General features: G+C 40.2%; 2 protein-coding genes and 1 non-coding gene across 6 annotated transcripts; 1 reads left to right on the top strand and 2 right to left on the bottom strand.

Annotated features, from left to right (window-relative positions):
• Window positions 1-13,236: 13,236 nt before the first annotated feature.
• On the bottom strand, window positions 13,237-16,158 carry LOC145158694 (receptor-like protein EIX2). Its single transcript, XM_079077553.1, has one exon. The coding sequence runs from the start codon at window positions 16,156-16,158 to the stop codon at window positions 13,237-13,239; it is 2,922 nt and encodes a 973-aa protein (XP_078933679.1).
• Window positions 16,159-20,639: 4,481 nt separating this feature from the next.
• On the bottom strand, window positions 20,640-23,764 carry LOC145161497 (light-harvesting complex-like protein 3 isotype 1, chloroplastic). Of its 4 annotated transcripts, none has more exons than XM_079081032.1 (6): window positions 23,358-23,764; window positions 23,091-23,260; window positions 22,910-22,984; window positions 21,486-21,842; window positions 21,117-21,254; window positions 20,640-20,956 (listed from the first exon to the last, which is right to left on the bottom strand). In XM_079081032.1, exons 4-6 carry the CDS (start codon window positions 21,814-21,816, stop codon window positions 20,700-20,702), a joined length of 726 nt encoding a protein of 241 aa, XP_078937158.1. In that variant the 5' UTR covers window positions 21,817-21,842; window positions 22,910-22,984; window positions 23,091-23,260; window positions 23,358-23,764; the 3' UTR covers window positions 20,640-20,699. The 4 variants fall into 4 exon arrangements, with proteins under 4 accessions (XP_078937158.1, XP_078937160.1, XP_078937159.1 ...); XM_079081034.1 differs by having other exon boundaries at window positions 21,486-21,832; XM_079081033.1 differs by having other exon boundaries at window positions 21,486-21,829.
• A 686-nt stretch (window positions 23,765-24,450) lies between these two features.
• LOC145161861 (U1 spliceosomal RNA) lies at window positions 24,451-24,611 on the top strand. Its single transcript, XR_013738725.1, has one exon. It is a non-coding gene; the product is annotated as a U1 spliceosomal RNA (small nuclear RNA).
• Window positions 24,612-25,035: the final 424 nt, after the last annotated feature.

The following is a 25,035-nucleotide window of genomic DNA, read 5'->3' as shown; positions in this document are numbered from 1 at the left end:
CAAGATATAATCGAGATTCAGTAAGAATTCAGCAAGAAAAAAAAAAGTGAAACGACTATTCAGCATGAATAAGCGAAAAAAAAACATACCTGATGAAGGGCGGCTGACAAGCGATAACGAAGGCGACGAGAAAGGAGGTTGCGCCGGGGAACGAGGCAAAGAAGGAGGTTGCGACGACATGCATGTTTGACCGAAGAGGAAGCAGTCTGAGTCGAGGGGAGAAGTAAAGGGAGTGGTGTGAGATTGAACAGGAGCGTCGGTGCCGACGTGAACCAGGAGCGCCGATGAAGGGCTGAGGCGGCGATGGACAATGCGTTGATGCAATCAGAAGCCGACGACTGGAAGGGGAGAAGGAAAACGATGGAACGAAGACGAGTTTGGAGGAGCGGCGCTTTTGCTAGAGAGTCCCGTTTTTTTTAAGCACTTGGTCCAATGCTGCACCAAGAATCACACGAGACAGAGGTTTTTTTATTTAGAATCATTCTATAAAACAAACAACTGCAGAAGCCTAACTATTGCACGTGTTCTGCGACGCAATGAAAAGTGGTTTGAAGTGATTTTTTTTTAAAACAAACTATCGGACGAGATATTAATCCCTTAGATAAAGGAATGTTTGTTTGTCATATAAAATATTATTTATTCAATGTATATCCATAAATAGTGAGGGCAGGTCTTATATATATATATATATATATATATATATATATATATATATATATATATATATATATATATATATATATATATATATATATATATATATATATATATATATATATATATATAGTGTTTATCATAAGAAGAGATCGGGGAGATTGAATACCATTAACATGGTATCAGAGCTACCAAATCTCTGATTTCCGATTAAGCGCCGATTCTTCAAACTTTTCTCCTTCAACCTTCTATTCGATACTTCATCTTCTATATTCTAATGGATCCTAAAACCCATCCCGCCATCACAGTCACCAACATCAGAAATTTCATACCCTTTACCCTAGAGATGGAGAGTGGCCAATACACCTCCTGGGCAGAATTGTTCCGTATTCACGGTCGGGCTTTTCAGGTCGGAAACCACATTGACCCTAACTCAAAACCTCCTTCCTCACCCGCTTCCACAGCAACTGAAGCCGATAAAACCAAGGTTGCCTCTGAACTAGAATCATGGTCTCGTCTTGATGCTATTTGTCTTCAATGGATATATAGCACCATCTCGAATGACCTTCTTCATACTATTCTCCGAAAACGGTATTCAATTCTGTTTTTCATGTCCACACACCTCTCCCCAAAACGGCAAAGCTGAACGGAAAATACGTTCCATCAATAACATTATTCGAACCTTACTAGCTCATTCCTCCGTGCCATTGAATTTTTGGCATCACGCTTTACAACATGCCACCTACCTTCTAAATATTCTTCCTAGTAAACTTCTTAATAACCTCACTCCCACTCATCTTCTCTACAACCTCCAACCGACATATTCCCATCTTAGGACCTTTGGATGCTTATGTTATCCCCTAACTCCCTCTACCACTATCCATAAATAAATGATCCACGCCTTGTATTTTTTTGGGGCACCCAACAAACCATCGGGGGTACAAATGCTTCAACCCACAAACCCGAACCATCACCCTTTCCTGTCACGTTGTATTTGATGAAACGATTTTCCCTTTCTCAAAAATCTCCCTAGCTACACCTCCTACGACCGTAACAAACCACAACTCTTCGGATCCCCATCCCATCATATGGTCTGATCCCAACCCGTCCCCAAACAACTTCAATCCTACTGTCACCAACTCACATCCCCCTCCTCTCCAAACTTACTCACGTAGGCCTAGGCCCGCAGCCCCCACCCCGGTCCAACCATGTTTATCAACCCAGGACCATTTAGAACCAATCATAATTCCTACCTCCACTCCTTCCCGGTCTGCTCATCCACCTCCTGTTCGTACAGTTCACACACGAAGCATGTCGGGTATTTCTAAGCCCAAACAACATTTCAACCTTCACAGCACAATATCCATCTCTCCTTTACCCCGTACCCTTCACAATTATAGCACCTGGTTCCTGGTATGTATTTTATTTAAGTATTTTGCATTTTTGGCCTGGGACTCGGCGAGTTGAAGGACCAACTCGTCGAGTAGAAACGGATTTGATTCGGGATTTAAATGACGGACTTGTCGAGTCGGCTGCAGACTCGACGAGTAGGCTCTGACTGGACAAAACCCTAATCTAAGGGTTTGCACCCTATTTAAACATCTCATTCAGCCACCCTTCGTCCCTATTGCTTCCAGAACCCCCCCCCCCCCCCATAGCAAACCCTAGCCGTTTGTATAAGAGCTAAGGCTTTTGTGGTGCTTTTTGGTGATTTTGAATTCAAAGGAGAAGGAAAAGCCTAGAGGAATCAAGAGGAGACCAAGGGAGTTCAAGTTTGTGCACCATTTGCAGTTCACAGAAGGTATAAAGTCGATACCTTGCTTGTTCTTTTGCTAGATCCCTTTTTGGGGAGATTTAGGGCTTTTATAAGCCATTCTTGGTAACCAACCATGATTGCAAGCATGGTTGGGGGTTGAGGCTTCGGATCTAGGTCCATGGAGGAATTACAAGGCAGAAAGGGGCTGCTTTTGCACCCATGGAAGCCCCCATGCAACTCAAGAGTCCCTTTTAGAGCCTTTTAGGCTCAAAGTCCCATGCATGCACGTAAAGTTCGTAACTTTACGTGCTAGATCGAGTTTAGGGACCCAGATCTACCATTTGGACAAGGGTTGTACGCCAGAAATCGAAGAAATAAGACTTGGACTGTATCGACTCGGCGAGTCGTTCTTGGGACTCGGCGAGTCCGAGGGTAGACTCCCCTTTCCTGTTATGGGTCAAGGAGACCCAATGGAGTGCTGGAAAGGTGTTAGAGGGTCCGGAGGAGTAACCTAACGTTTTGGGATAAGCCATAGTCCTGGAGTTCATAGGACTTGACGAGTGCATGAACAGACTCGGCGAGTCCAAGGCTATCTCCCAACTCTTGAGGATGAACTCGACGAGTTGTTCATATAACTCGGCGAGTCGAGGACATGACTTGTTCATAGGAGGGAGATGGACTCGACGAGTTGTTCATACAACTCGGCGAGTCGGATGAAGGTTCATTCGAGGTTCGTATGGAAGGAGAACTCGTCGAGTCATCCCTAAACTCGACGAGTAGAGTCGTAGTCGAGGTCAGTTAAAAGGATAAGGACTCGACGAGTTGGCGGCCCAACTTGGCGATTCAGGTCAACTGGAAGTTGACTTTGGCCTTGACTTGGACTTGGTCAGGGGTAAAACAGTCATTTTACCCTAAAAGTAGATATCAGATTCTGACTGAGTGTTTTGTGGGGATTATAGTCGGAGGATTTCCGGAGCAGCCGCAGACAGAGATTTCCCGCGCAGGTTATCAGCGGCTACTCGTACGAGGTGAGTTACCTTCCAGTAGCGGTGGGTCTACGGCCACAATGCCGGCCCACCAGTAGGAGTTGTATGATAGATGATTGTTTTTGTGATATTCATCTAGGTTTGCTACTACCTGTTATGTTATGTGCTAGTATGATATGATGTTAGCAGTAGGGGAGATAGTCCCCAAGATTTCTGGTCGATAGGGCCGAAGGGGGTAGTCATACCCAGTCATGCTAGATAGAATATGATTATGTGTTACATGTTATGTGGTAGTGGTAGTGGGATGAAATAGTCCCCCGTATCCGGTCGAGAGGACCGAAGGGGAGGCCAGCACCCAGATATGCTAGGCAGTATCCGGTCGAGAGGACCAAAGGGGAGGCCAGCACCCGGATATGCTAGGCGGCATCCGGTCGAGAGGACCAAAGGGGTAGGTCGGGTACCCAGATATGCCTGACAGTATATGTATGTTATGTGATTGTATGGTATGCGGTACGATGGGGGAACTCACTAAGCTTCGTGCTTACAGTTTATAGTTTTGGTTTCAGGTACCTCTTCAGCGAAGGGGAAGGAGCTGGCGCGGTAGCAGCACATCATACACACTCGCATTGATTTTCCGCACTTGAGATATTCTGGGATTGTACTCTGACATGATACTATTTTATGACTTGGGTTTTCAGACATGATATATGGATTTACGGAATGATATCTTTTATGTGGTTTTCTTATGAATGCTTTTATAATCAGTTAATTAAAATGAAATTTTTGGACTCGAAATTTTGGGATGTTACAACAATGCTCTTCAAAACCCGGATTGGAATAAGGCCATGTCAGACGAGTTCCGGGCCCTTATTGACAATAACACGTGGGAGTTAGTCCCGCGAAACAATAACATGAATGTTGTGCGTAGTATGTGGATTTATCGACATAAAACTAAATCTGACGGTTCTTTAGAGCGATATAAAGCTCGTTTGGTATGTGATGGCAGGTCCCAAAAAGAAGGCATCGATTGTGGTGAAACTTTCAGTCCAGTGGTGAAACCGGCAACAATACGTACGGTTCTTTCCATAGCTATATCGCATGCATGGCAAATTCATCAGCTCGACGTAAAGAATGCCTTTTTACATGGACATCTTAATGAAACAGTATACATGCATCAACCACCCGGGTTTCGTGATAGTCGCTATCCTAACCATGTTTGCTTGTTAAAGAAATCGTTATATGGCCTCAAACAAGCGCCACAGGCTTGGTATCAACGCTTTGCTGACTACGTGTCTACATTGGGTTTTAAGCATAGCAAATGTGACCACTCTCTTTTTGTGTACAAACAAGGTACTCAAACGACTTTTATACTACTTTATGTGGACGACATTTTGCTCGTTACCTCGTCGGATCATCTACGCCACGACTTTATGAAGTTGCTGGCTCAAGAATTTGCAATGAAAGATCTTGGCCCCCTTAGCTATTTTCTTGGGATTTCAGTGACGCGGTACAAGGATTCATTTTTCCTATCACAACAGCGGTATGCATCCGAAATTTTAGAAAAGGCTGGGATGAGCTCGTGCCACCCATCTTCCACGCCGGTCGACACCAAGTCCAAATTAAGCTCCACCGATGGCACTTTACTACCTGACGGGGGTACACAGTACCGTCAACTTGCGGGTGCTCTCCAATACTTAACGTTTACTCGTCCGGATATTAGTTATGCGGTTCACCAAGTATGTATGTATATGCATACTCCGCGCACGACACACTTCAATGCATTGAAACGAATTTTGCGTTATATCCAAGGAACCATACATCATGGCTTGCATCTCTCCAAGTCGCCCCTCACATCACTTCTAGCTTATACGGATGCCGATTGGGCTGGGTGTCCGGATACACGGCGGTCAACTTCTGGATATTGCGTCTACTTGGGAGACAATCTCATTTCATGGTCATCCAAACGACAACCGACTATATCTCGTTCAAGCGCAGAAGCAGAATATCGCGGAGTCGCCAATGTAGTTTCAGAAACTTGTTGGATCCGAAATCTTCTATTGGAACTCCATCTTCCACCGACCAAAGCTACGTTAGTATACTGTGACAATGTAAGCGCCATCTACTTGTCGTGCAACCCGGTTCAACATCAGAGAACCAAACATATTGAAATTGATATTCATTTTGTTCGAGAGAAAGTCGCCCGTGGTCAAGTTCGTGTATTTCATATTCCCTCACGTTACCAAGTAGCTGATATCTTCACTAAAGGGTTACCTCTCGTACTTTTCGACGACTGCAAGAACAGTCTCAACGTCCGCCAACCTCCCGATTCGACTGCGGGGGGTATATCGGACGAGATATTAATCCCTTAGATAAAGGAATGTTTGTTTGTCATATAAAATATTATTTATTCAATGTATATCCATAAATAGTGAGGGCCATGTCTTATATATATATATATATATATATATATATATATATATATATATATATATATATATATATATATATATATATATATATATATATATATATATATATATATATATATAGCAGTTGCATTTGACCGAGTTGAAGCAGCAGATCCAACCAATCCGTTGACCAAGTGAAGGCTGCATAGGCACTAGTCACGAACGTCCAACTCGAAGCAGCTACTTCACCCCCGGAACAAAGCAGTGGTCTTTCTTCGACCTTCCGTAAGACCACCCCTTCTCCGCACTCAAGTTGCTGTGAGTGAAGACTATCATGCCTGTTTCATGAGCAAACTAACTACCTTGTGAAGCAAATACACCCTCATAATCACATAACACTGCCTGCCTGTGTGAACAACCACCAGCTTCAACAGCTACGCCTAATCAATTACTGTTAGGATAAGCGAAATCGAAGAGGTTAGTTAGAAGGTAAGGCACGGAGTGATTAACTAGTTGCGGGTCTTTTGTATCATGGGCCACAACTACTTGGGTAGAGACCGCTGAACATCATTTGGGCAGGCCTAAGCCCATATAGATTCTGGGCAGCCCCATAGAAAACTAGTATACAAGTAGGCCACATCGCTGTAAGCATCAGCCCCAGGCAATCTTTCTGGTGTGGGTAGTGGTTCATTGGAAACTATTTCAGGTTCCGGCTCATCAACCTGAAGAATGGTTTAATATACTTCATGGAAAAAGGATAGCATAAAAGAAAGAAGATATGGCTTTGCAAGAGACATGATATGTTTGAGAAGGGATAAGGTACGTAAGTCAGTCGCCTTAATTCCTACAGTGCGAGAGGTACGAAGTAAGTCGAGTGAAAGGAGAGGGATCTGGCTTTGATAGGGCTGAAAGATTTGTCAATCGGGTAGCAGAAAGAGGTTGGTCCAGAGGTACCTGCCATAGCTTTCATCCGGGGGAGCCTACCTGCCCAGTTATGTCGGTATAGAAGTGTCATAGAGATGACTACTGATAGTTGAAGTAAGGAGTCTGAACCTTCATCTTCTGACGCCAACTCCAAGCATTAGTCGATTAGCAGGGTTTCAGTGCTGAGTTTACATACTGGGTCTCCGAGCTGAAGAAGGTCTCCGAAAGCCCTCTTTCCTGCTTCGAGTAGAACCTATTTTCAGTCTAATGCCACATCTGACTCAACAGCTCCTTCTTCCTCTCCTCTGAGAACTCTACTTTGATTCCAGCCTCAACTACTGGTGTGTCTTCTGCTTCCCTAGTGGCATCTTCACTCATGACAGACTCAAGCATCGAGTCTTCATCGATGTCACAGGCTACGGCTTTGCAGTCCTACACCACTGCATCAGGTTCGTTGTCCTTTGTTCACCCGAAACCATTGTTGCTCGGTTCTCCTTTTTCAAATGGGAAGGCTTCCCGGACAATCAACGTAAACAAAGACTCAACCTAAGCTAAGGCTATTTCCCTCTGTGGTTGTTACGAAGATACTACGTGGATAACAAAGAGTAGTAGTACTATCCGTACGTAATAGGAAGAGTTCTCCTACCAAAAAGTATTTGAGAATACCCTGAAGTAACGAGCTAACGAAAGGCTTAGAATCAATGCTTTGACCGGGAATGTCGAATCAAAGAACGTATTGTGCTAGGTCCTAGTCATTCTTACTGACTTAGCTAATTCAATTCTTTCTTCTGGGAAGCCCTTTTTCTAATGAGAATTCAATACCTTTCTAATGAGATGTGATCTGTCTAGGGCTAGCTGAACTAAGCCTCATACGAGGAGGAAAGTTTGCAGCTTGATTCCTTCTTAGTTTTGGGATATGATTCTTCGCATCTCGAAACAAAAGAGGTTTTGCTCAAAGGCTGACGTAGAAGAGTTTCGGTATTCAAATGATCTCTTCCTATTCCACGACTTTTATTGGATAACTTATCCCAAGGAGTGAAGCTACAATAGACCCAATTCATGTTCCTCCGTCAAGATCAAGATGAAGGGGGGAGGATGAGATCTTTAGGCTGGTTAGTGGGGGTCCATGGCTAAGATGGAATCTTCACCTTTGCTTTCAAGCTATCAAAGCCGGGAACCAAAGACGTTTAGGATCGATTCCTTATTCCCCAAAGGGAGTTGTTTCCGACCATCCTAAAGAGAATCAAGATATCCCAGGAACCGGAAGAGACTGCTCAGGATGAATGTCTGGGTAACAAAGCCGAGGAGGTGTAGTCAAGGAGATAACTCCCGAGGAGAGTGATTGGGCCCAAACAAAGAAGGGAGGATCTGGAAGAGAGGGTTGATACTGGGTCAACTATGGCAGTGACTGAGGGGGACTTGCTCTGTGATAAACAAATGACTCCAAACAATAACCTCAAGGCAGCCAATCCTAATAAAAGAGGTGAACCTGAGAAGAGCAGTAAGAGTAAGCGTTCAGGTGCTGGTGCTATGACCTTAAAGGTGGAAGATCCTCCCCTGGTTCTAACCACCCTGAATGAAGAGTGGGCGAATAAAATGAAGAACATATAAGAGATGTTGAATTCTAAGAAAGAGGGGGGATGGGGAAAGTCAAGGCCAAAGAACAAAAGACAAATAAGGGCTGCACAAGACTAAAAACCAGAGGCAGCGCTAAGGTGCGAAGGGAATGTAAAAACAACAATAGTTCCACATTAAGGTCCTTATATGGAATGTCAGAAAGATCGGTAAAGTCGAGAAGCATAGAGAGGCCTTTTAGAGCACAAGAGGCAAATTTTATTGGCTTGGTGGAAAGCAAAGTGAGGAGTGGAAAGGCGGCCAGAATTACCAGATGCTTGAGAAAGGATTGTAGTAAAGCCATTACTGTGGAGAATGAAGCCGGGAACGGCGGAATTTGGTTGGTCTGGAATATAACTATGACATTAACGAGATATATAGATCTGATCAGGCTAGATCTTGTAGCTGCTGGGGGAAGGAAGGAAAGTAGGGTTTCCTTCCAGGACCGGAGAAGGCAAAACTCTGGGCGGGATGCCAGGTTTCGCATATGCTACGGTTTCACAAGATTGAACCTTCTTTGTTCAACCGAAGAAAAGGAGTTCCAGAACATGAGGGAATGTACTTTCATCCCCAGGACCGCCCCGTCTATGTACTCGGGGCCTCCCCTGATTGCTGGAAGATGCGCGCGATAAGATAAAGGCCCCTGGGAGAAACCAATGAAAAGCCAGGGTAGAGCCTCGGAGCCGGCCCAAGCGAAGATTGGCACTCGCAGGCTTGAGGAGTAGTCCGAAAAAGGGAAAGCCGTGGAGACGGCAGACTCGCCAGTCAGGCACACCGTGAGGCTGACTATAGCAGACCGGGAGGTTACAATTCATGTTTCCTGTTTCAATTTCCGGGAGTGAATGTAGGAAGTGCAGACGGTGGATCAGGTGTGAACATTCAACCAAAGGCGTCTTGGGGATCGGCAATAGCTAAGCATTGTGGCCATCACAGTTCCAGCTACGTATGGCTGGCGTACAACCTACGGGCTTCTTAGACAAAAGAAAAACAAGAAAAAAGTCTGCCTTCTTTGGTACCTTTAGTCCAATCTTAGACAAAGAGCAAGGAGGATATGAAGCACTGCTGGGTAGACCATGGCTCCAACCAGGTGGTTCATGACTAGGCTAAGAAAAAGAGTCTCAAGCAGGGAAACGCAGGATGGAAGGCGGAAAAGGCTTGGCTTTGTTTCACAGAAAAAGGACTAAGGAAATTGAGTTTTCGTAGTGGTGATGCTGGCGTCAGTTGACCCGGTTGATAAATAAATAAAAAAAATTTTCATTTATTTATATGCAAGATCGAAGACGCGATTCGCGCGGGTCTGCTTTTTTTTTAAGAAAGCAAGGAGGTTATTTGTTCGTTGGGCGATTCAGCGAGCCAAATCGCACTAATGCGATTCATTTGCCTACTATCCTATAGACCAATTCAACCTCTTAGTAAGACTAGGGCTAGGAAAACTCATTCTATCTGGGGCCAGGTAGGTGAAGCGTCTAGCTTGGGGGGGCGCGCCGAATCCCTGAAAGGCCTTGGTGATTCTCCCATTTTGAAATATAAAGATAGAAAACCATAATTTTTCCAAACTTCACTTAAAGAGTCTCGTATCCATGCTGCCTCGACTTTAATTTAAACTCGATGTTTGTTAACTAAGCGGGACACCCCCAAACTCTTTCTTATCAAAGCCCTTCCCCTTGTACAGCCTTACCAGGCAGGCTGTTTTCATTATGTGTTCTTTACGGGAGGTTAGGAGTGAATTAAGCCAATGAGTACAAATAGACAGACCAGGCTCATCCTTTTATGTTGAGGTCGCAAGTCTGTCTATGATTAAGAGTCTAGGTGGTGTTGAAGCTGGCTCATTCATGCTAGTCATCTTAGAGCTATGAGTCAGAACAATGTTCACCAACTCTTCCATAGTAATCTTGTTCATATATCGAAAAAGCTTTAGAATATGAGTTTCCATTGTTATATTAAAGTCTTTTGTCTCCTCCCCAAGGTAGCATTGTCGAGCGGGCGATCCCTGTCTTGTTTATCCAGCTAGCTTTTCCCCGTGGTACTCAAATTCTATTTGTGACAGCTCCTTCGGCTCGGCTACTTTTTTTTAAGGTAAGGTGGGATCTTTACATTCTCAATAAAAATGCCTATCTATAAAGCACTGAGTTGAAGAGGGAACAAGTCCCACAGAGAGATGAGAAGTGGGGGAAAGAGTGAAATTACAATCTCTTCTGGAATGGAAGACCTCCCGTCCACTGACTACAAGACTGCAGCCTAACACCCAAGTTAGCTTGACGGTCAGCTAAATGAGTCCCTTCCCTCTTCACATGATGAATTTGAACTCAACATATATTGAGAAATGTTTTCTCAGGATAAAGCATAGGCGCCCAGGTTCTTGATTATTACCATTCGTCCATCTAAGTTAAGAGAACCCCTTTTTGTTTGATATGATGACTTGAAAAGAATCAAGAGTTTGGACAAAACCATGGCCATGCAGGAGAGTTTCTGCTTCTGCAAAGTTTGCATCTTTGATCCCTAGAAGGGATCTCTGTTCAATTCCACATGACAGCACTATTTCCATCTCTTATGACCCCACCATAATCCTAATTCCAAGAGTAGCCTTCCCTACTCCTTCAAATGTTATTTGAAGATAAAATTTCCACAAGATTGAGATAGATATGTTTGAATTTTAATAAAAAAAGTAATGAAATAAGACCTCGTCATGTTCATCCTTATTAGCATCCCATAAAAAAAATATTTTATTTTTTGTATTTTTATGGTCTGGATTTTTTTAATCACCTTAACGAAGGAGGTGGACTTCAACCAAGTCAGCCTTTCTTATGAAGTGGCTATGGCTATTTCCAAAGGAAAATAAAAAGCCACGGTGCTCATATTTGGCTGCTAAGTACCTCTCCAATGGAAAAAATGGATTGACCAACCCACCTCTTAAATATCCTGCATCTAGAAAGGTCTTATTTGATACAGAAAGACTTTTAGGCAGAACTTGGGCTAGACTTTGGTTGGGCAATGGTAAGCTGATTCGTTTCTGGGATGATGTTTGGCCATGCCACTCTACTCAGAGATGCATGCCATAATTTATATCAATTCACAAGGTTCTCATGATCTCAAAGTGATAGACTACATTCAATATGAAGGAGAAAAAAGGATTTATCCCTCTATTCAACTACCCATCCAAGAGCATTTGGCTTCACTTTATTTTTTATTTTTTGATCGGGAGGATAATATCTTTTGGCAGCTCAATCCTCACGGTAATAATTATGCCAATTCTGCCTAAAAATCTCTTCAGGTGATCAAGAGGGCCCCTTTTTCAGTAGATGAGATTAGGATGAAAGATATTATCTCAACGATGCTTTTCTCTGGCTTGCTTTTCAAAATTTCATTTTGGCATGCGGTAATGTAATCGGGATTTTCATAAAAAAATTTTCTATGAAAGCAAGAGATGGAAAGTTTTGTTCTAAATTATGCCTTATTCCATGAGATCTAGAAGCACTTCTGCAACTTTATCTCTCTCCATTTCCCTAACTTTTTTTTACTTCTTTAAAAGGGGAATGAAAACCTTCCTTAGAAGTTGTCGCTCGATCGAAAGGATATAATACATACAAAACCTTAACTTCGAGGACTTTCCGAGGTATAACCTTCGCCACGACATTAGTGGCTTAGCTCTTCGCGCTTCCCGCAGGCTTTTTTTATAGGGAGAGAGTCAGGGGGCGGTACGGAAGATTGGTCCGCTCCTCAAAGCTTAGCTTTTCGGTTCCCTCCCCCTATGCGGTCGACCTTATTACCAGTCTGCATCCTTTCTATTGATGGAATATATCAATACCCGAGCTCCTGCTTTCCTTGTGTTCTTCACCGGCGCTCGCCGGATGTATCACTCATCCCGCTCCTAAGGTAAGGAGTCTTCTGTGTGTTAGAATCTTTACGGGAATGAATCGCATATGTTGGTTGAGAATTGCTCGGAAATTCATTGATAATGATAATGACTTTGCCAGGTTCTAGGGGGCTACTATTCTTTTTTGTCGATCGAGCCGCTCTCCCTCATTCCACTCGTCCAGCCCTCTTCACGAACTTGTACAATCGATGCCACAGAGATAGCCAACTCTATTATCGAAAAAATAAGGAAAGGGGCGACGATTTGGCACCAGATATCCGGAGGTGTGGAAAGAGCAGCTGTGAGAAGCGGAAAAACCATCAAAAAACGACGATTGTTCGTGGAGGTTTCCACAGAAAGACCCCTTGGTTCTGGCAAACGGATCACAATTACAGGTACCTGGGAGCATACCGATGGAATGAACGAAATACGAACAGTTAACATAATATGGTCATAGATCTTAGGTTGTAACTTGATCATGAGCGAATTTGTTGATGTTGCACCCATTAAGTATGGAAAGTGCCAAACAACACCTAACATTCAACATTCTACCCATCAAGTATGGAAAGTATGAGCGAATATATATATATATATATATATATATATATATATATATATATATATATATATATGGTGTTTATCATAAGAAGAGATCGGGGAGATTGAATACCATTAACACAAACAACACCTAACATTCAACATTCTACCGAGGCCTGGACAATCAACCAACCATTGTCCCTTCTACTACGAACACATATACAACATTCTTTTGCGGTAAGTGGAGTCGACATTCTCAATGTTATTTCATTCTAATGTATTTATTGTTCAACCATTGCAATTCCATCTTCAGGTAATACAATATTCTATATCCGTTACACATCATCCAACTAGTCTTTCAAGCAAAGACATATTTTCATTGATTTTGGAATGCTTTGTTCTTATTGGAAATATTACCCTGATATCTATGAAACAAATTATATTTTAAAACGATAAAAAGAAACAGGTTTCATCAGCAGTCATTTTGTACAACAAACATTTTTGCTATCTATGAAACCTCTTGTTGGAAGAGTTTTTCCTTTTGGGCATGCAAACACAAAACTTACACCAAATATCATAAAGAAACTCAAAATACTTGGTCCTCCATGAGTAGCTACCAATCAACGGACCCACCACAACCCAAAATCCAACCACAAACCCCACCACTATGCTTGTAATAAGTCCCCACTCTGGGCCATCGGAGCCACCCTCACCTTCTTCTTCTTCTTCTTCACCGGCATCACCCTCACCCTGCCTTTCACACATTAATCTCACTGGAGGTCCACACAGTCTGTTCCCAACAAAGCTCCATTCCTCAAAGGTCTGAAGCTGACCACTCAACGGAATTCTTCCTGTCAATTCATTGTACGACAAATTCAACGAATTCAAGAAACTCAATCTTGACATGCTTAAAGGAACAATCCCATCAAGCCGATTCCGAGACAAATCAAGAGCTTCCAACATCTTCATGTCACCCATATTCACGGGGATCTTTCCAGTCAAACCATTAACTGACAGATTCAACGATCTTAACTCCACTAGCTGTGTAATTTCAATCGGAATATCCCCAGATAAATCGTTTCCCGAAAGATCCAAAATCGTCACTAAACCAAGAATGCTGCCATACCCATTCACCCTCCCCTTCATCATCAACCAAGCATTTCCCCTAAATTCATCTCCGGCGAGCCCCACCACCTGACTTGGGTCAACTTTTCCGGCCATGACACTAAAATTGTTGAAACAGTTTGGTATTCTTCCAGAAAGATTGTTGTCAGCAAGGTCCAGAATCTGGAGAGAATCAAGTCTACAGATTTCATCCGGGATTTCACCATTGAATCTGTTTGAACGGAGGTTGAGAAGCCTCAAAGTTGTAGCTTCATCACCGATTGGTATCGGTATACTTCCGGTGAATTCGTTTTCAGTAAGGTCAATGATGAGTAAACTCTTGGAATTCATTAGATTTACAGGTAATTCTCCTGAGAGCTTGTTGTTCCGCATGTTTAACGACTCTAAAGATGATAAATTTGCCAAAGATATTGGAAGTTTGCCGGAGAGATTATTGTTCTGGATGCTGAAGATATTCAGAAACTCCCAGGTTGAAAAGCAATCAGGAAGAACACCTGAAATATTAGCATTCCCCATATTCAAGTATATAACCTGATTCTGTTCTTCATTAGAACAAAAGAAATCATCCACAGACATCGATGACAAATTATTATCTGAGATATTCAAATACTTCAAACCCGAAAACGAATTCCAGAACCAACTAGGAATGTCATCCGAAATCCCGGTGCTTGCAAGATACAAGATGGACAGATCCGTCTGGTTTTGAAGCCAATGAGGGAAATTTGGGCCTAAACTCCATGAATTTAAGTTCAATATTTGGAGTTGAAAAGGTGGTTCCCAGTTATTATCTGATAACTCGAATCTTAACGTATTTGCACTTGCTCGTAAAGTGATTAGGCTTGTGAGATTAGCAAAATGATCTTCAGTTACAACACCTCTTAAAAAGTTGCGTTCGATGTTTAGGCTTATCAGGTTCGTAAGTTGGCCAATACTTTGAGGAAGAGTTCCATTGATTTCATTATACGAAAGATCTAAGTCCACCAATGATGACAATCTTCCTAAAGAATCGGGCAATGGGCCAGAAATCCAATTGGAAGAAAGATACATCGTTACCAATGTTGATAATCTTCCTATGGAGTCAGGAAGTGTGCCCGAAATGGAATTAAACCCGAGTTGTAGGGTTTGTAAAGATGATAAATTTCCTAAAGAATCTGGAATTGACCCAGAAATGGAATTCTTGTTAAGATCGATATGAACCAAGTTCTTCAGGTTTCCGAGTTGTGGTGGTAAATTACCAGAAAGCCCACTCCCCACAAACCTTAGAGACTCGAGTTTAGATGATTCGCATTGGAACCAACTTGAGAGGACCTCTGATAGATTTTTCCCATCAAATTTGTTCCACGAAAGATTGATTTCCCTCAAGTTACAGATGGTTTCTGGCGTAGTTTGAATACTCGTGAGTTGATTATTTGATAAATCAAGGGTAGTAAGGGAATTGATGTTCATAAGACCAGGAGGAACCGAACCTTTGAATTCACAATTAGCAAGGTTTAAGGAAACAAGACTCCGAAAACTAGAAATCCAACTAGGTATGGAGTTAGTACTGAAATTGTTAAAAGAAAGATCGAGCACTGAAAGCGAACTAAGATTAATGGTTAAATTAGGCGTGATAGGAGGAAGTCCACAATTCGATAAATGCAGTTGTTCAAGAGAAGAAGGGAGGAGGGTTCGAGTCACCTGTGACCAATCGAACACTTGACCGACCTGAACTCCGCTCAGGTCAAGGTGGCGCAACCGTGAAACACCTGACAACCACCGCAAACTCTCCACCCTCAGCTCATACTGGTCGTCACTATAAAGATTCCGGCGGACACTGAGCACACGTAATGCCGATAGGCTCCCGAGTTGAGTCGGGATCTCCCCGGAAAAACTTGAGTCGGAAAGATTCAGATACGTCAAGTTTCGGAGCGACCCGATGTAGGTCGGAATCGGGTTCCCGCCAAAATCGTTAGAACTCAAGTCTAGATACTCGAGCGAGGTCAAATTCCCCAAGGAGGGGTTGAGTTTCCCTCCGAGCTTCTGTACCGATGCTTCTTGGTTGTCAAAATCAGCCATGTCGTCTGACCCACGAAGTCGGATCTCGGTAACCCGACCCGTTTGGTTGTCGCAGGTTATGCCGTACCATTTGCAGCAATCTCCGTTGCTATTGTTCCAGGAAGAGAGGAGGTAGGCATCATCGATGAGGTCTTTCTTGAACTCCAGAAGTGCGGTTTCCTCGTATTCGATACATAAAGAATAATGAAAGAATGTAAAGATAGTGAGAACGTAAAGGTATGAGAAACGAAATGTGTGGGAAGTCATTTTTTGATGACCAAGAATCTGTAAACTGAAAAAAAGATTGGATTTCTGAGTAGTTTTTGTAGAGATTGGATGCAGGGACACCAGCTTTGACCTTTTACTAAAAGGTCAATGAAACAACTACAATAGCCGCTGAATGAAGGAAGAACCAAGTTGCCTTTTGTTCCCACTCCCCATTCCCAATCCCATTGCTGCAGGTTATGAAAAGTGAAAACTACGTTATATATTGGACAGGATATTAACAAATTTTGAAACGAATTGCTATTTTTTGAAAGAAGAAAACGAAACTAAATTATATAGTTAACAAACGTAAATGTATTTTTATTGAAAATTATATAGACAATATAGTCAGTCCGATGTCATATGTTCGAATATTTCCTAAACGTATTTAAAGATAGCAACCCAACACCTAAAAGTTTACTAAACCTTGCTGTTGAGGTGGTTTCCATTTCCAACGCCGTTGTTTTGGACTTAACAGTTAACATCAAGACCTTCATATATTTGTCTCCTTGTGAAACTTGGGAGTTAGGAGTCGCAATTATACTGCCCATGTGTGGCCCACATGAGGCGAAAGAGGATAAGGTGTATCATGTATGTATACTACTATACAGTATGAACAAAACTAGTAATAAACTAATAATATTTGATGCCCATACAAATAAATGGTGATGGTCTTTCTTAAGAAATGGATATCACGTTAGTAATAATATTATATACCCATACAAATAAAGTTGTGTATATACATAGTAATAATGATAAGTACAACCCAAATTTCATAAGTCATTGAAGTAATGGATATCACGTTGAAGTTAAAAAATACACAATTTACCTAGTGAACGAAAATAAATAAATAAAAATATACGGAACTTGGAGTCTTGGAGCCGTAAATGAAGGGATTTGGGCTCTATAGTTGTAGCAAAACACGGTAACGCTATAGGAAGTGGAGCTCGCTAAGGAAGATGTTAAGAGGTGTTATGAGTGTTACACACCATCTTTTAAGAGGTGTTAAGCAAATTGCTAAGGCTATGAGGAGCAGGTGAGTGGTAACATTCCTAGCACCTTGTCACATCATTTTTTTGGGTGCCACATCATTTTTCTCTCTAACCATCTAATTTTTAGCATTTAGTAGAGAGTGGTAACACTCATAACACTCTATTTTTAGCATTTAGTAGGGAGTGATAACACTCATAACACTCTATTTTTTTATTATTATTTTCTTTTTTCAAATTTAATGGAAAGAGGAAATGGCAAAGTGATCGGGTAAAATTACCTTTTTTTTCATTAAAAAAATATGAAATTTACATATGCAAAATGATGGATAAGGCCACTTTTCATCCAACCAATCACATTACACCATTTTGTTCTCTCTCTTCTCGCTGTATACATAGCGATGCATTGCTAAGGGGTGGTGTTCAAAGGGGCTTAGTGAGTGGATTTAGCATGTCCACTCCGTTTACCTAAGAGCGAGATGTTAAGTTGGCAGGAAGAGTAGAGAGGAGAGAGAAAGTGAAAATAAGTGTTTTGATTGACTGATGTTTTTTTTTTCTCCTAAAATCAAACCTATTAAATTGACATGCTACCACTCCCTACTTTTTATGCTAGACATGTTAAGATTACGTGGCATTAAAAAAAAATCTTACGTGACAACGTGCTAAAAGTATTACCACTCCTTCTAGCCTAATCCGTTTATCAAAAATGTCAGGTCCACTGAGATCTTTTACTTACTTGCTCATATTAGCTATGAAATTTCGTTATTTTTCATATAACAAAATGGATGAAAACTATCAATGTTGAAAGACCGAAAATAATCAAAAATATATGTTTTTTCTATTAAAGCTTGTGTGTTCATTATGCACTAAAACACATTTAGTTGCTTTCGTCTTGCATTATGTGTCATTACCTGAAAAACAATGTAATATAGTTTCTTTTAGGGGTGCAAACGAGCCGAGCCGAGCCCGAGCCTGGTCAGGCTCGGCTCGGGCTCGTTTAAGTTATATGAGGCTCGAGCTTGATCTCGGCTCGATTCGAGCTTTCTTGTACTGAGCTCGGCTCGAGCTCGTAGAGAATTATACAAGCTCGGCTCGGGCTCGAGCTCGACTCGTTTTTCGTTTGATGTGCCTAAATAAGCTTAAGCTCGGCTCGAGCTTGTTAAGAAGCTCGTTTACTAATACCCTAAATCCCTAATTTCCCAAATATATTTTTATTTTAATATATGAAAAAAATAATAGATTATATTATATAAAGGCTCGTTTAGGCTCGCGAGCCTAATCAAGCTTAGTGACATAGGCTCGAGTTCGAGCTCGTTTAATAAACGAGCTTAATATTAAACTCGAGCTCGGCTCGGGCTCGTTTAAAATCGGTTTCGACCCGAGCTTTTAACGATCCGATCTCGAGTAGCTCGCGAGTAGCTTGGCTCGTTTGCACCCCTAGTTTCTTTCATGGCATAATCAATATAATATTTTTTTTTCGTGTTGTTAAGTATATATATAACAACTTGCAGACCTCCTCTCGATGAGTTTAAAAATTATCTTTTTTATTTTTAGAGATGCTCACGAAAAGTTTGATGATAATATGCACGACTAGAAATGACTAGAGACTGATGAACTAAGGTGTTGTTTGTTTTTTCAAAGCAAAAACGCCTGAAGTCTGCAGACCACATCTGCAAACCTCTGCGGCAGAAGAGGTGGACCAAACGGCTGTAATATGTAATAAAAAGTTTGTTTGTTTTTTAACCTCTGCAGACTACTGCAATAAACTGAAATTTTAATACTTCTTTTGGCTATGTACAAAAACACTTTTCTACAATTATAAATAGTTTAAATATTATTAAAAACACTTTATTTTAAAAAGATCAGATTAAATCTTAACTCTATTTTTTCAATAAAAGGCTTCACATTTCATTTTTCACCAAATTGGCCCATTTTGCAATAATCTTGTGGTTTTAAACAACTTTTATTTTAAGATCGCATCCCATAGATTATCATATGAATTGGAAAATTTTACCACAAACTTGAAAGTTGAGTTTAAAATTTGACAAAAGCTAAACAACCAACATCAAGTTATTCACTAATTAATACATATAATAAAATAAAACAATCGCCAATACATGATAAGGTCAAAACATCAACAAATTGTTCCATTCATTCATTATCGTGCGATAAGTGAACATCTTCCACCACACAAACAATGACTTCTTCCTTGAGGGTAAATTTGCCAAAAGCATGGCCATTTTGAAGTAAAAAAACCAATACCCATTCCACAATTAATTCCATCATAGGGATGATATCAACAAGGGTAAAATCGTCCAAGAAGGTCAATTTGAATTGCAGATTCCATTCCACTTCATAGTCTCCCATAACATTACTTTAATTTGACATTGTCTGTAATTTTTCCATTGATTTGCCACCAAAACCATTTCAATCCCTAAGTAATCCAACACATGTTATAGTACCTGCCCTTATGCTTAAGCTAAAACTTCAAGCCATGAAAAACGATTCATCAGAAAACATAAATGATTCAATAGCACTCTGTGATCCCTGATATTAATATTATCAATACAAACTCCTCAATTCCAAAAAGAACCAAAGCATGACCTGTGACTAACTTCTCAATTAATACTAGTCGTTTACTTTAATAGATGATATAAATTAATATAGTCAAACTTATTTCATTCTTTTTTGGAACAAATGGAAAGAAAAGGAAGCTAAATGTGAATCAATAAAATCTAAACACAAAAACTAACCATAATAAAAAAATGTCAAAACATGCATAATCAATCAATTTCAACAAACTTCAATCAATTTCAACAAATAAGCAATAACTTAAATCAATTTCAGAATATGTAAAAAAAAAAAGACATGTCGATGATTCAGAGGGCTGTAAAATCGATTTCAACAACATTTGAATCATAAATCAGAGGGAAAAAAAACTTACCTGTCGATGGTAGTGGTTCACGAGGAAGACGACAGATTGCTAAGGCGGCGACGACGAAGGAATGGCTGATGCAGCGATAAGAACTGGTTGTGACGACGACGAGATATCAGGCGAGATGGGAGACGAGATCGATGGAAGAAGGAAGAAGAAGGGTAGCGTATGCGATAGGAATATATGTCCGCTCCTTTTTTTTTTTTTTTTGTTGTTTTAGGTTTAGAGGTGTGGAGAAGTGGTTTAAAGAGGGAAGCTCAATGTTGTATGGCGCAAAGGATGCGCAAAGGTTTTTAAGTTAGAAGACTTTTAAAAAACAAACAGGTGCGATATGGAAAGTGTTGCGCGTGTGCTGCGTCGCGCAACAATAAGTGGTTTAAAGAGGTTTTTTACAAAAAAACAAACAACACCTAACTGAATGAGTCTAGACTTTATTTAGGCCAATTCTCTTTGGGATGATTTTGTTGATATGATTATTTTTTTTATTTTATATAAAATATGATAAATTATAACTAAAGACCAAATTATCCCAAAATCTTGTCATACGTCATAATACAAGATTAGAAGTAGAAACATTTTCATAAGCTCTAACTAGTTTTGTTATCGATAATACATTAATTTCATTTTTTCCCTAAAGAGCTACCACTCAAATCTCGATCTTGCCATGATGCTTGCCACTGTTTATCATAAAAAGTAGCCTCATCCGCTAGATTCTTGAGATCCTGTATAGACTTGGTCTGTCTAAACAGAACTACACCAATGACTGTCGCCAATAAACATATCTTGCATATGAAATTACCACTTTGTCCCACCACATCGAGCCCAGTCAAAACATCCACAAGATAAGCCATAAAGAACCCAATCATTGCCGCCCGACCTACATACACAAATGTAAATACCTCAAATAGATTGATCTCTTAAAAACAGAGTGAAATGCTCCTTAATTTGTGTTGTGGATGTGCCCATGTAGGATATCCGGGTTAATTAAATTAAGTACAAAAAGATCAATTAGCAAATATAATGGGGACCGGACTAACCATTTAGCAACTCAGCCTCAGGAAGGTGAGAATGTGTGATCCAAGCCCACCAGGGTATAATGGAGCTTCTAAATACCACAGGGTCTTCATTTGTTGCCATTTCCGGATGCAGTTCAAGAGACTTTCTCCTACTAGCTTCTGCAAACCCAAAAAAGTTTCACATTTGCTTTTTAAGTAGAACAAGATAAGAAAGAACCAAACCATTTTCTATTATGATTGACATAGAGACTCATGTTAATAGATAAAAATTACGATTTTTTGTCTTATTTGAAAAAGGTGACATAACGTGGGACATGAATATCCTTGTCATCGAACATAGAGCCTTATAAGCTAAAATGTTAAATGAACAGAAGGATTGAAACTATTTACCAGCAACAATTAGAGCATCCCAATCCATTTTCCCAGATTTCACAAACATATTCAAATCCCATGTCCCGTGTTTCCATCGCTCGTCAGTGAACTTGATGCTACAAGTTTCTGTCAAATCATCACCATTCTCAAGTACTCCATTAATGTTGCTCTGGTTTTGTTCTTGAGGTGGGTTTAGAGGCTTTTGGGCTTCAACATTAAGAGATACGAATGTAGCTGCCTGCTTACTTCCTAAGGAGCGGGTGGGAGTGGTTCCTACATCTTTGGTGGTGAGGTGAGGGGAGGAGCTGCAAGCTCTGTGCATTGCAGCATTGATGCCAATAGAAGCCATGGATATTGGATAGCTGCTGCAAAATCCTGTCTCGCATTATATTATCATTATTTTCTGTTTATTTATTAGAATTGCTTTATATAAAATATAAATAAAAGATGTATTGTAGCCCATAACATGAAGCACAAGAATTAAAAAAAGCTTATCTCCACGTTATGGAAGGCTTTTGTCATGTATCTTTTATTATCTTCATCCATTTTTGTTTTGGTTAGAATAAATTAAATATTTTTGTTTTTGTAAAAGGGTAAATGTTTCAAATACTACTAACAAACAACAATACTCAGGGGCTGTTTGGTAGGATCTGAATTTTTAAGATGTCTGAATTTCTAAGAGGGTCTGAATTTTTAAGATCTGAATTTTAACATGTTGTTTGGTTGGAAGCTCTGAATTAATGTGCTGAATTATAAAAATGACTATTTTACCCTTATCTATTATTTTGTGCCAAATTCAATTGTTTTATGTTCATAAAATAACCAAACAACTTGAATAATTATAAAAATATATATTTAAACACCATACAAAATCCAAATCAAACAAAAAACCAAATAAACATAAATAATTGACAAATCTATCCAACTATAGCAATCATTGTTTTGGAAGACATTGCTTTAACTAAACAGATTTTTCAATAAACAATGCTCTAATAGGAAGAGGTGAAATTATAATGATATAATAAAGAAATCAACAAAAATCTATGCCTATAGTATTTAATACACTAGATGTTTCACCTCACAAAAATCCTGGATTATATAAGCTTTCGTTAAGCTTTCCAAAGGCCTGCTCTTTTTGAAGGAGTTTTTTGGCTTATCATACGACTCATATCAACTATATATTCTTGCAATCAGTTGTATTGTATAATTACAAATTCCTCTACATCTGGGGCATTTCCAATCAGCCGATGCCACAGCTTCTTCCGCATTCTCTCCATATCAACAAAATCCAAACCCTAAATCCCCTCAATCAACAAAATCCAAACCCTAAATCCCCTCAATCTCTCATATCCATAAACGCAAACACGGTAAATAAACTGATCAATCAACAAGTAGGTCAAATTAAACAAAGATCGCCTGTTTAGAAGACATGCTTGACATACATTGAGTGGGCATTGCTTCTTGTTATCGCCCTGGTTGGTGCAGGTCACCAAAAAGTCCATGGTTTTCTGTCGACACTGACCACAAAACACATATTTTAATCTCTAGATTGCCAAGAAAACATGGATCTTTTTGTGGAAAAACAGTCAAACACACACATTGCATGGAGCCATGGAGTGGTACCTGGTGAAAAGTTTTTCCATTTTTGGAATCGTAGATTCTGTTACCAACGACGCGAACACCTGGAGATTTTGTGCGTTTGGGAGTTGAAGAAGAAGAAGAAGGATTAAGTTGATTTTTTCTGGGTGTTTGGGGGCGAGTTGACTCATCCTAAATCGGCTTCGGCTTCCAATCTAAAATCAAAATCATGATGTTATTCACATAATCAGTAACGTGAGATATCAGAATTTGAATCAAAGCATCTAATTTATAGAGAATCGGATGTCAAACCTTGAAATCGATTGCATATGTCAAACCTCGAAATCGATTGCAGATGTCAAACCTCGAAATCAATTGCTCCAGACATCAAATCATGAAATCGATTGCTCCAGGGCGATGGTTGTGGGGGAAGACAGAAGCGATGAAGGGAGGAAGAATCAGGGTTCTTAAATATATTACATAAAATCGATTTGAGAAAAAATCTTACCTGATGTTGTTATCTCCGGGTTTTGAAGAAGCTGGAGGCAAAGGGGGTTGGCGGCGGTGACCGGACCGGAGGGCGGACGGTGGAGGCCGAAGGTGTGCATGTCAAGAGAAGAAGGTGGAGACGGAAGTCTATACGTGAGTAGAAGGAACGGTGGGCAAAAAAGGAACACGGTCTCTTATTTTTTTTCAGACTTCACTCTATATTTGAAATATTAAGAGGTTTTTTAAAAATTAAGAGGCAAAAAATAATAGACTATCAAACGTTTTATATCTGAATTTTTAAGAGGTTATCTTTTAATTTTTCAATTAAGAGGTAAACAAACAGGCCTCACACTTATAGCTGAGAGATTAATTATCAATGTTGACATCCATATCCTAAAGACGATAAACATGAAAAAGTAAATAAAAAGAACGTGTAAAACACCTAAAGCAGTCGACTTTTATAATTAGCTACTAATGTGTTATGAAATTGTAATTCTGGTTATTAGGTTAGATTCCTTGACACTTTGTCTCAACTAAATGTCAATTCTCGAAGTTCAAAGAGTAGACAATACAAGGTCAATGTTTTATTATATCATTCTAATGATATGTTGGAATCAAAGTGTGTTCATGCTTATCGCTAGATGATTACTGTTTTTTGCCAAAACAAAACTTAATAATAAGTTTTCATTCAATACAAAATTAAAATTAAATTACATTTAGTGAGATACATATAAACAAAATATCCGTTTTTTAAAAATCATTTCCTGTCAAACAATGGTGTGGAAATGTGGAAGAAAACGAGCTTTGTATGAAATATGGATCAACTACACATATAAAGATTATCCCACATCGTCAGGTGGAATAAAGAGAAAAGGAGGGGAAGCTCAATAAAAAGGGAAAGAGGCGCACGGAGAAGGTACTTACCTGGATGGGGTCAATGGGTGGTCAAGATGGCCCATGGCCTAGGCTAGTGACTTCCATTGCACTTTGGAAGGGTGCTAATCTAAGGTCGGCCCAAGTGGTCGAGCCTACATCATAATTTGTGCCAGTGGGGGCCTGCGTTCGCGCGGCCCCTGCCCAATTATACAGTTAAGTTTTCTTCACATCAGATCTGTTGTGCTAAATTAAGATAATTTAAAGTCCAACGAAATAAAGAAATGATGTAATTGATATTTACAAATTAGTTCATTAAATCTGTTCATTTAATAATATTATGGTAAAACATGTCAAACTAACAACTTATCTCCGACAGGGAGTTGAAATTCAAATGGACTCTTAGTCGTTTCGTTATTTATACTACAACGAATATATTTGGGTAACACTTGGCGTTACACATTTTTAATGTAATGAGAGCGATCATAACTTCAAATTCATTAAAAAATTATCACATTGCTAAACACGAACTAAATCCATGTAAGTCCCTAATCTGCTTGTGTATCAATCAGATCCGTTTGATGGTGCGGAATCCCAATCAAACGGATGATGTCAGATCAAAAAGAAG

This window comes from Lactuca virosa, chromosome 2 (assembly GCF_052849685.1).
Source record: "Lactuca virosa cultivar CGN04683 chromosome 2, Lactuca_virosa_CGN04683_v6, whole genome shotgun sequence".
NCBI lineage: Eukaryota > Viridiplantae > Streptophyta > Magnoliopsida > Asterales > Asteraceae > Lactuca > Lactuca virosa.
The sequence above is the reverse complement of the archived record's forward strand: the minus strand, read 5'-3'. Positions and strand labels throughout refer to the sequence as shown.

Bases quoted from the DNA above. Each gene is read 5' to 3' on its own strand.
- LOC145158694 (XM_079077553.1), bottom strand. From the start codon at position 16,158: ATGACTTCCCACACATTTCGTTTCTCATACCTTTACGTTCTCACTATC.
- LOC145161497 (XM_079081032.1), bottom strand. From the start codon at position 21,816: ATGGCTTCTATTGGCATCAATGCTGCAATGCACAGAGCTTGCAGCTCC. The intron at 21,255-21,485 runs GTAAATAGTTTC...TTGGGTTTGCAG, and splicing joins GGATGCTCTAATTGTTGCTG to AAGCTAGTAGGAGAAAGTCT. The intron at 20,957-21,116 runs GTTAGTCCGGTC...TTGTGTATGTAG, and splicing joins TGAGGCTGAGTTGCTAAATG to GTCGGGCGGCAATGATTGGG.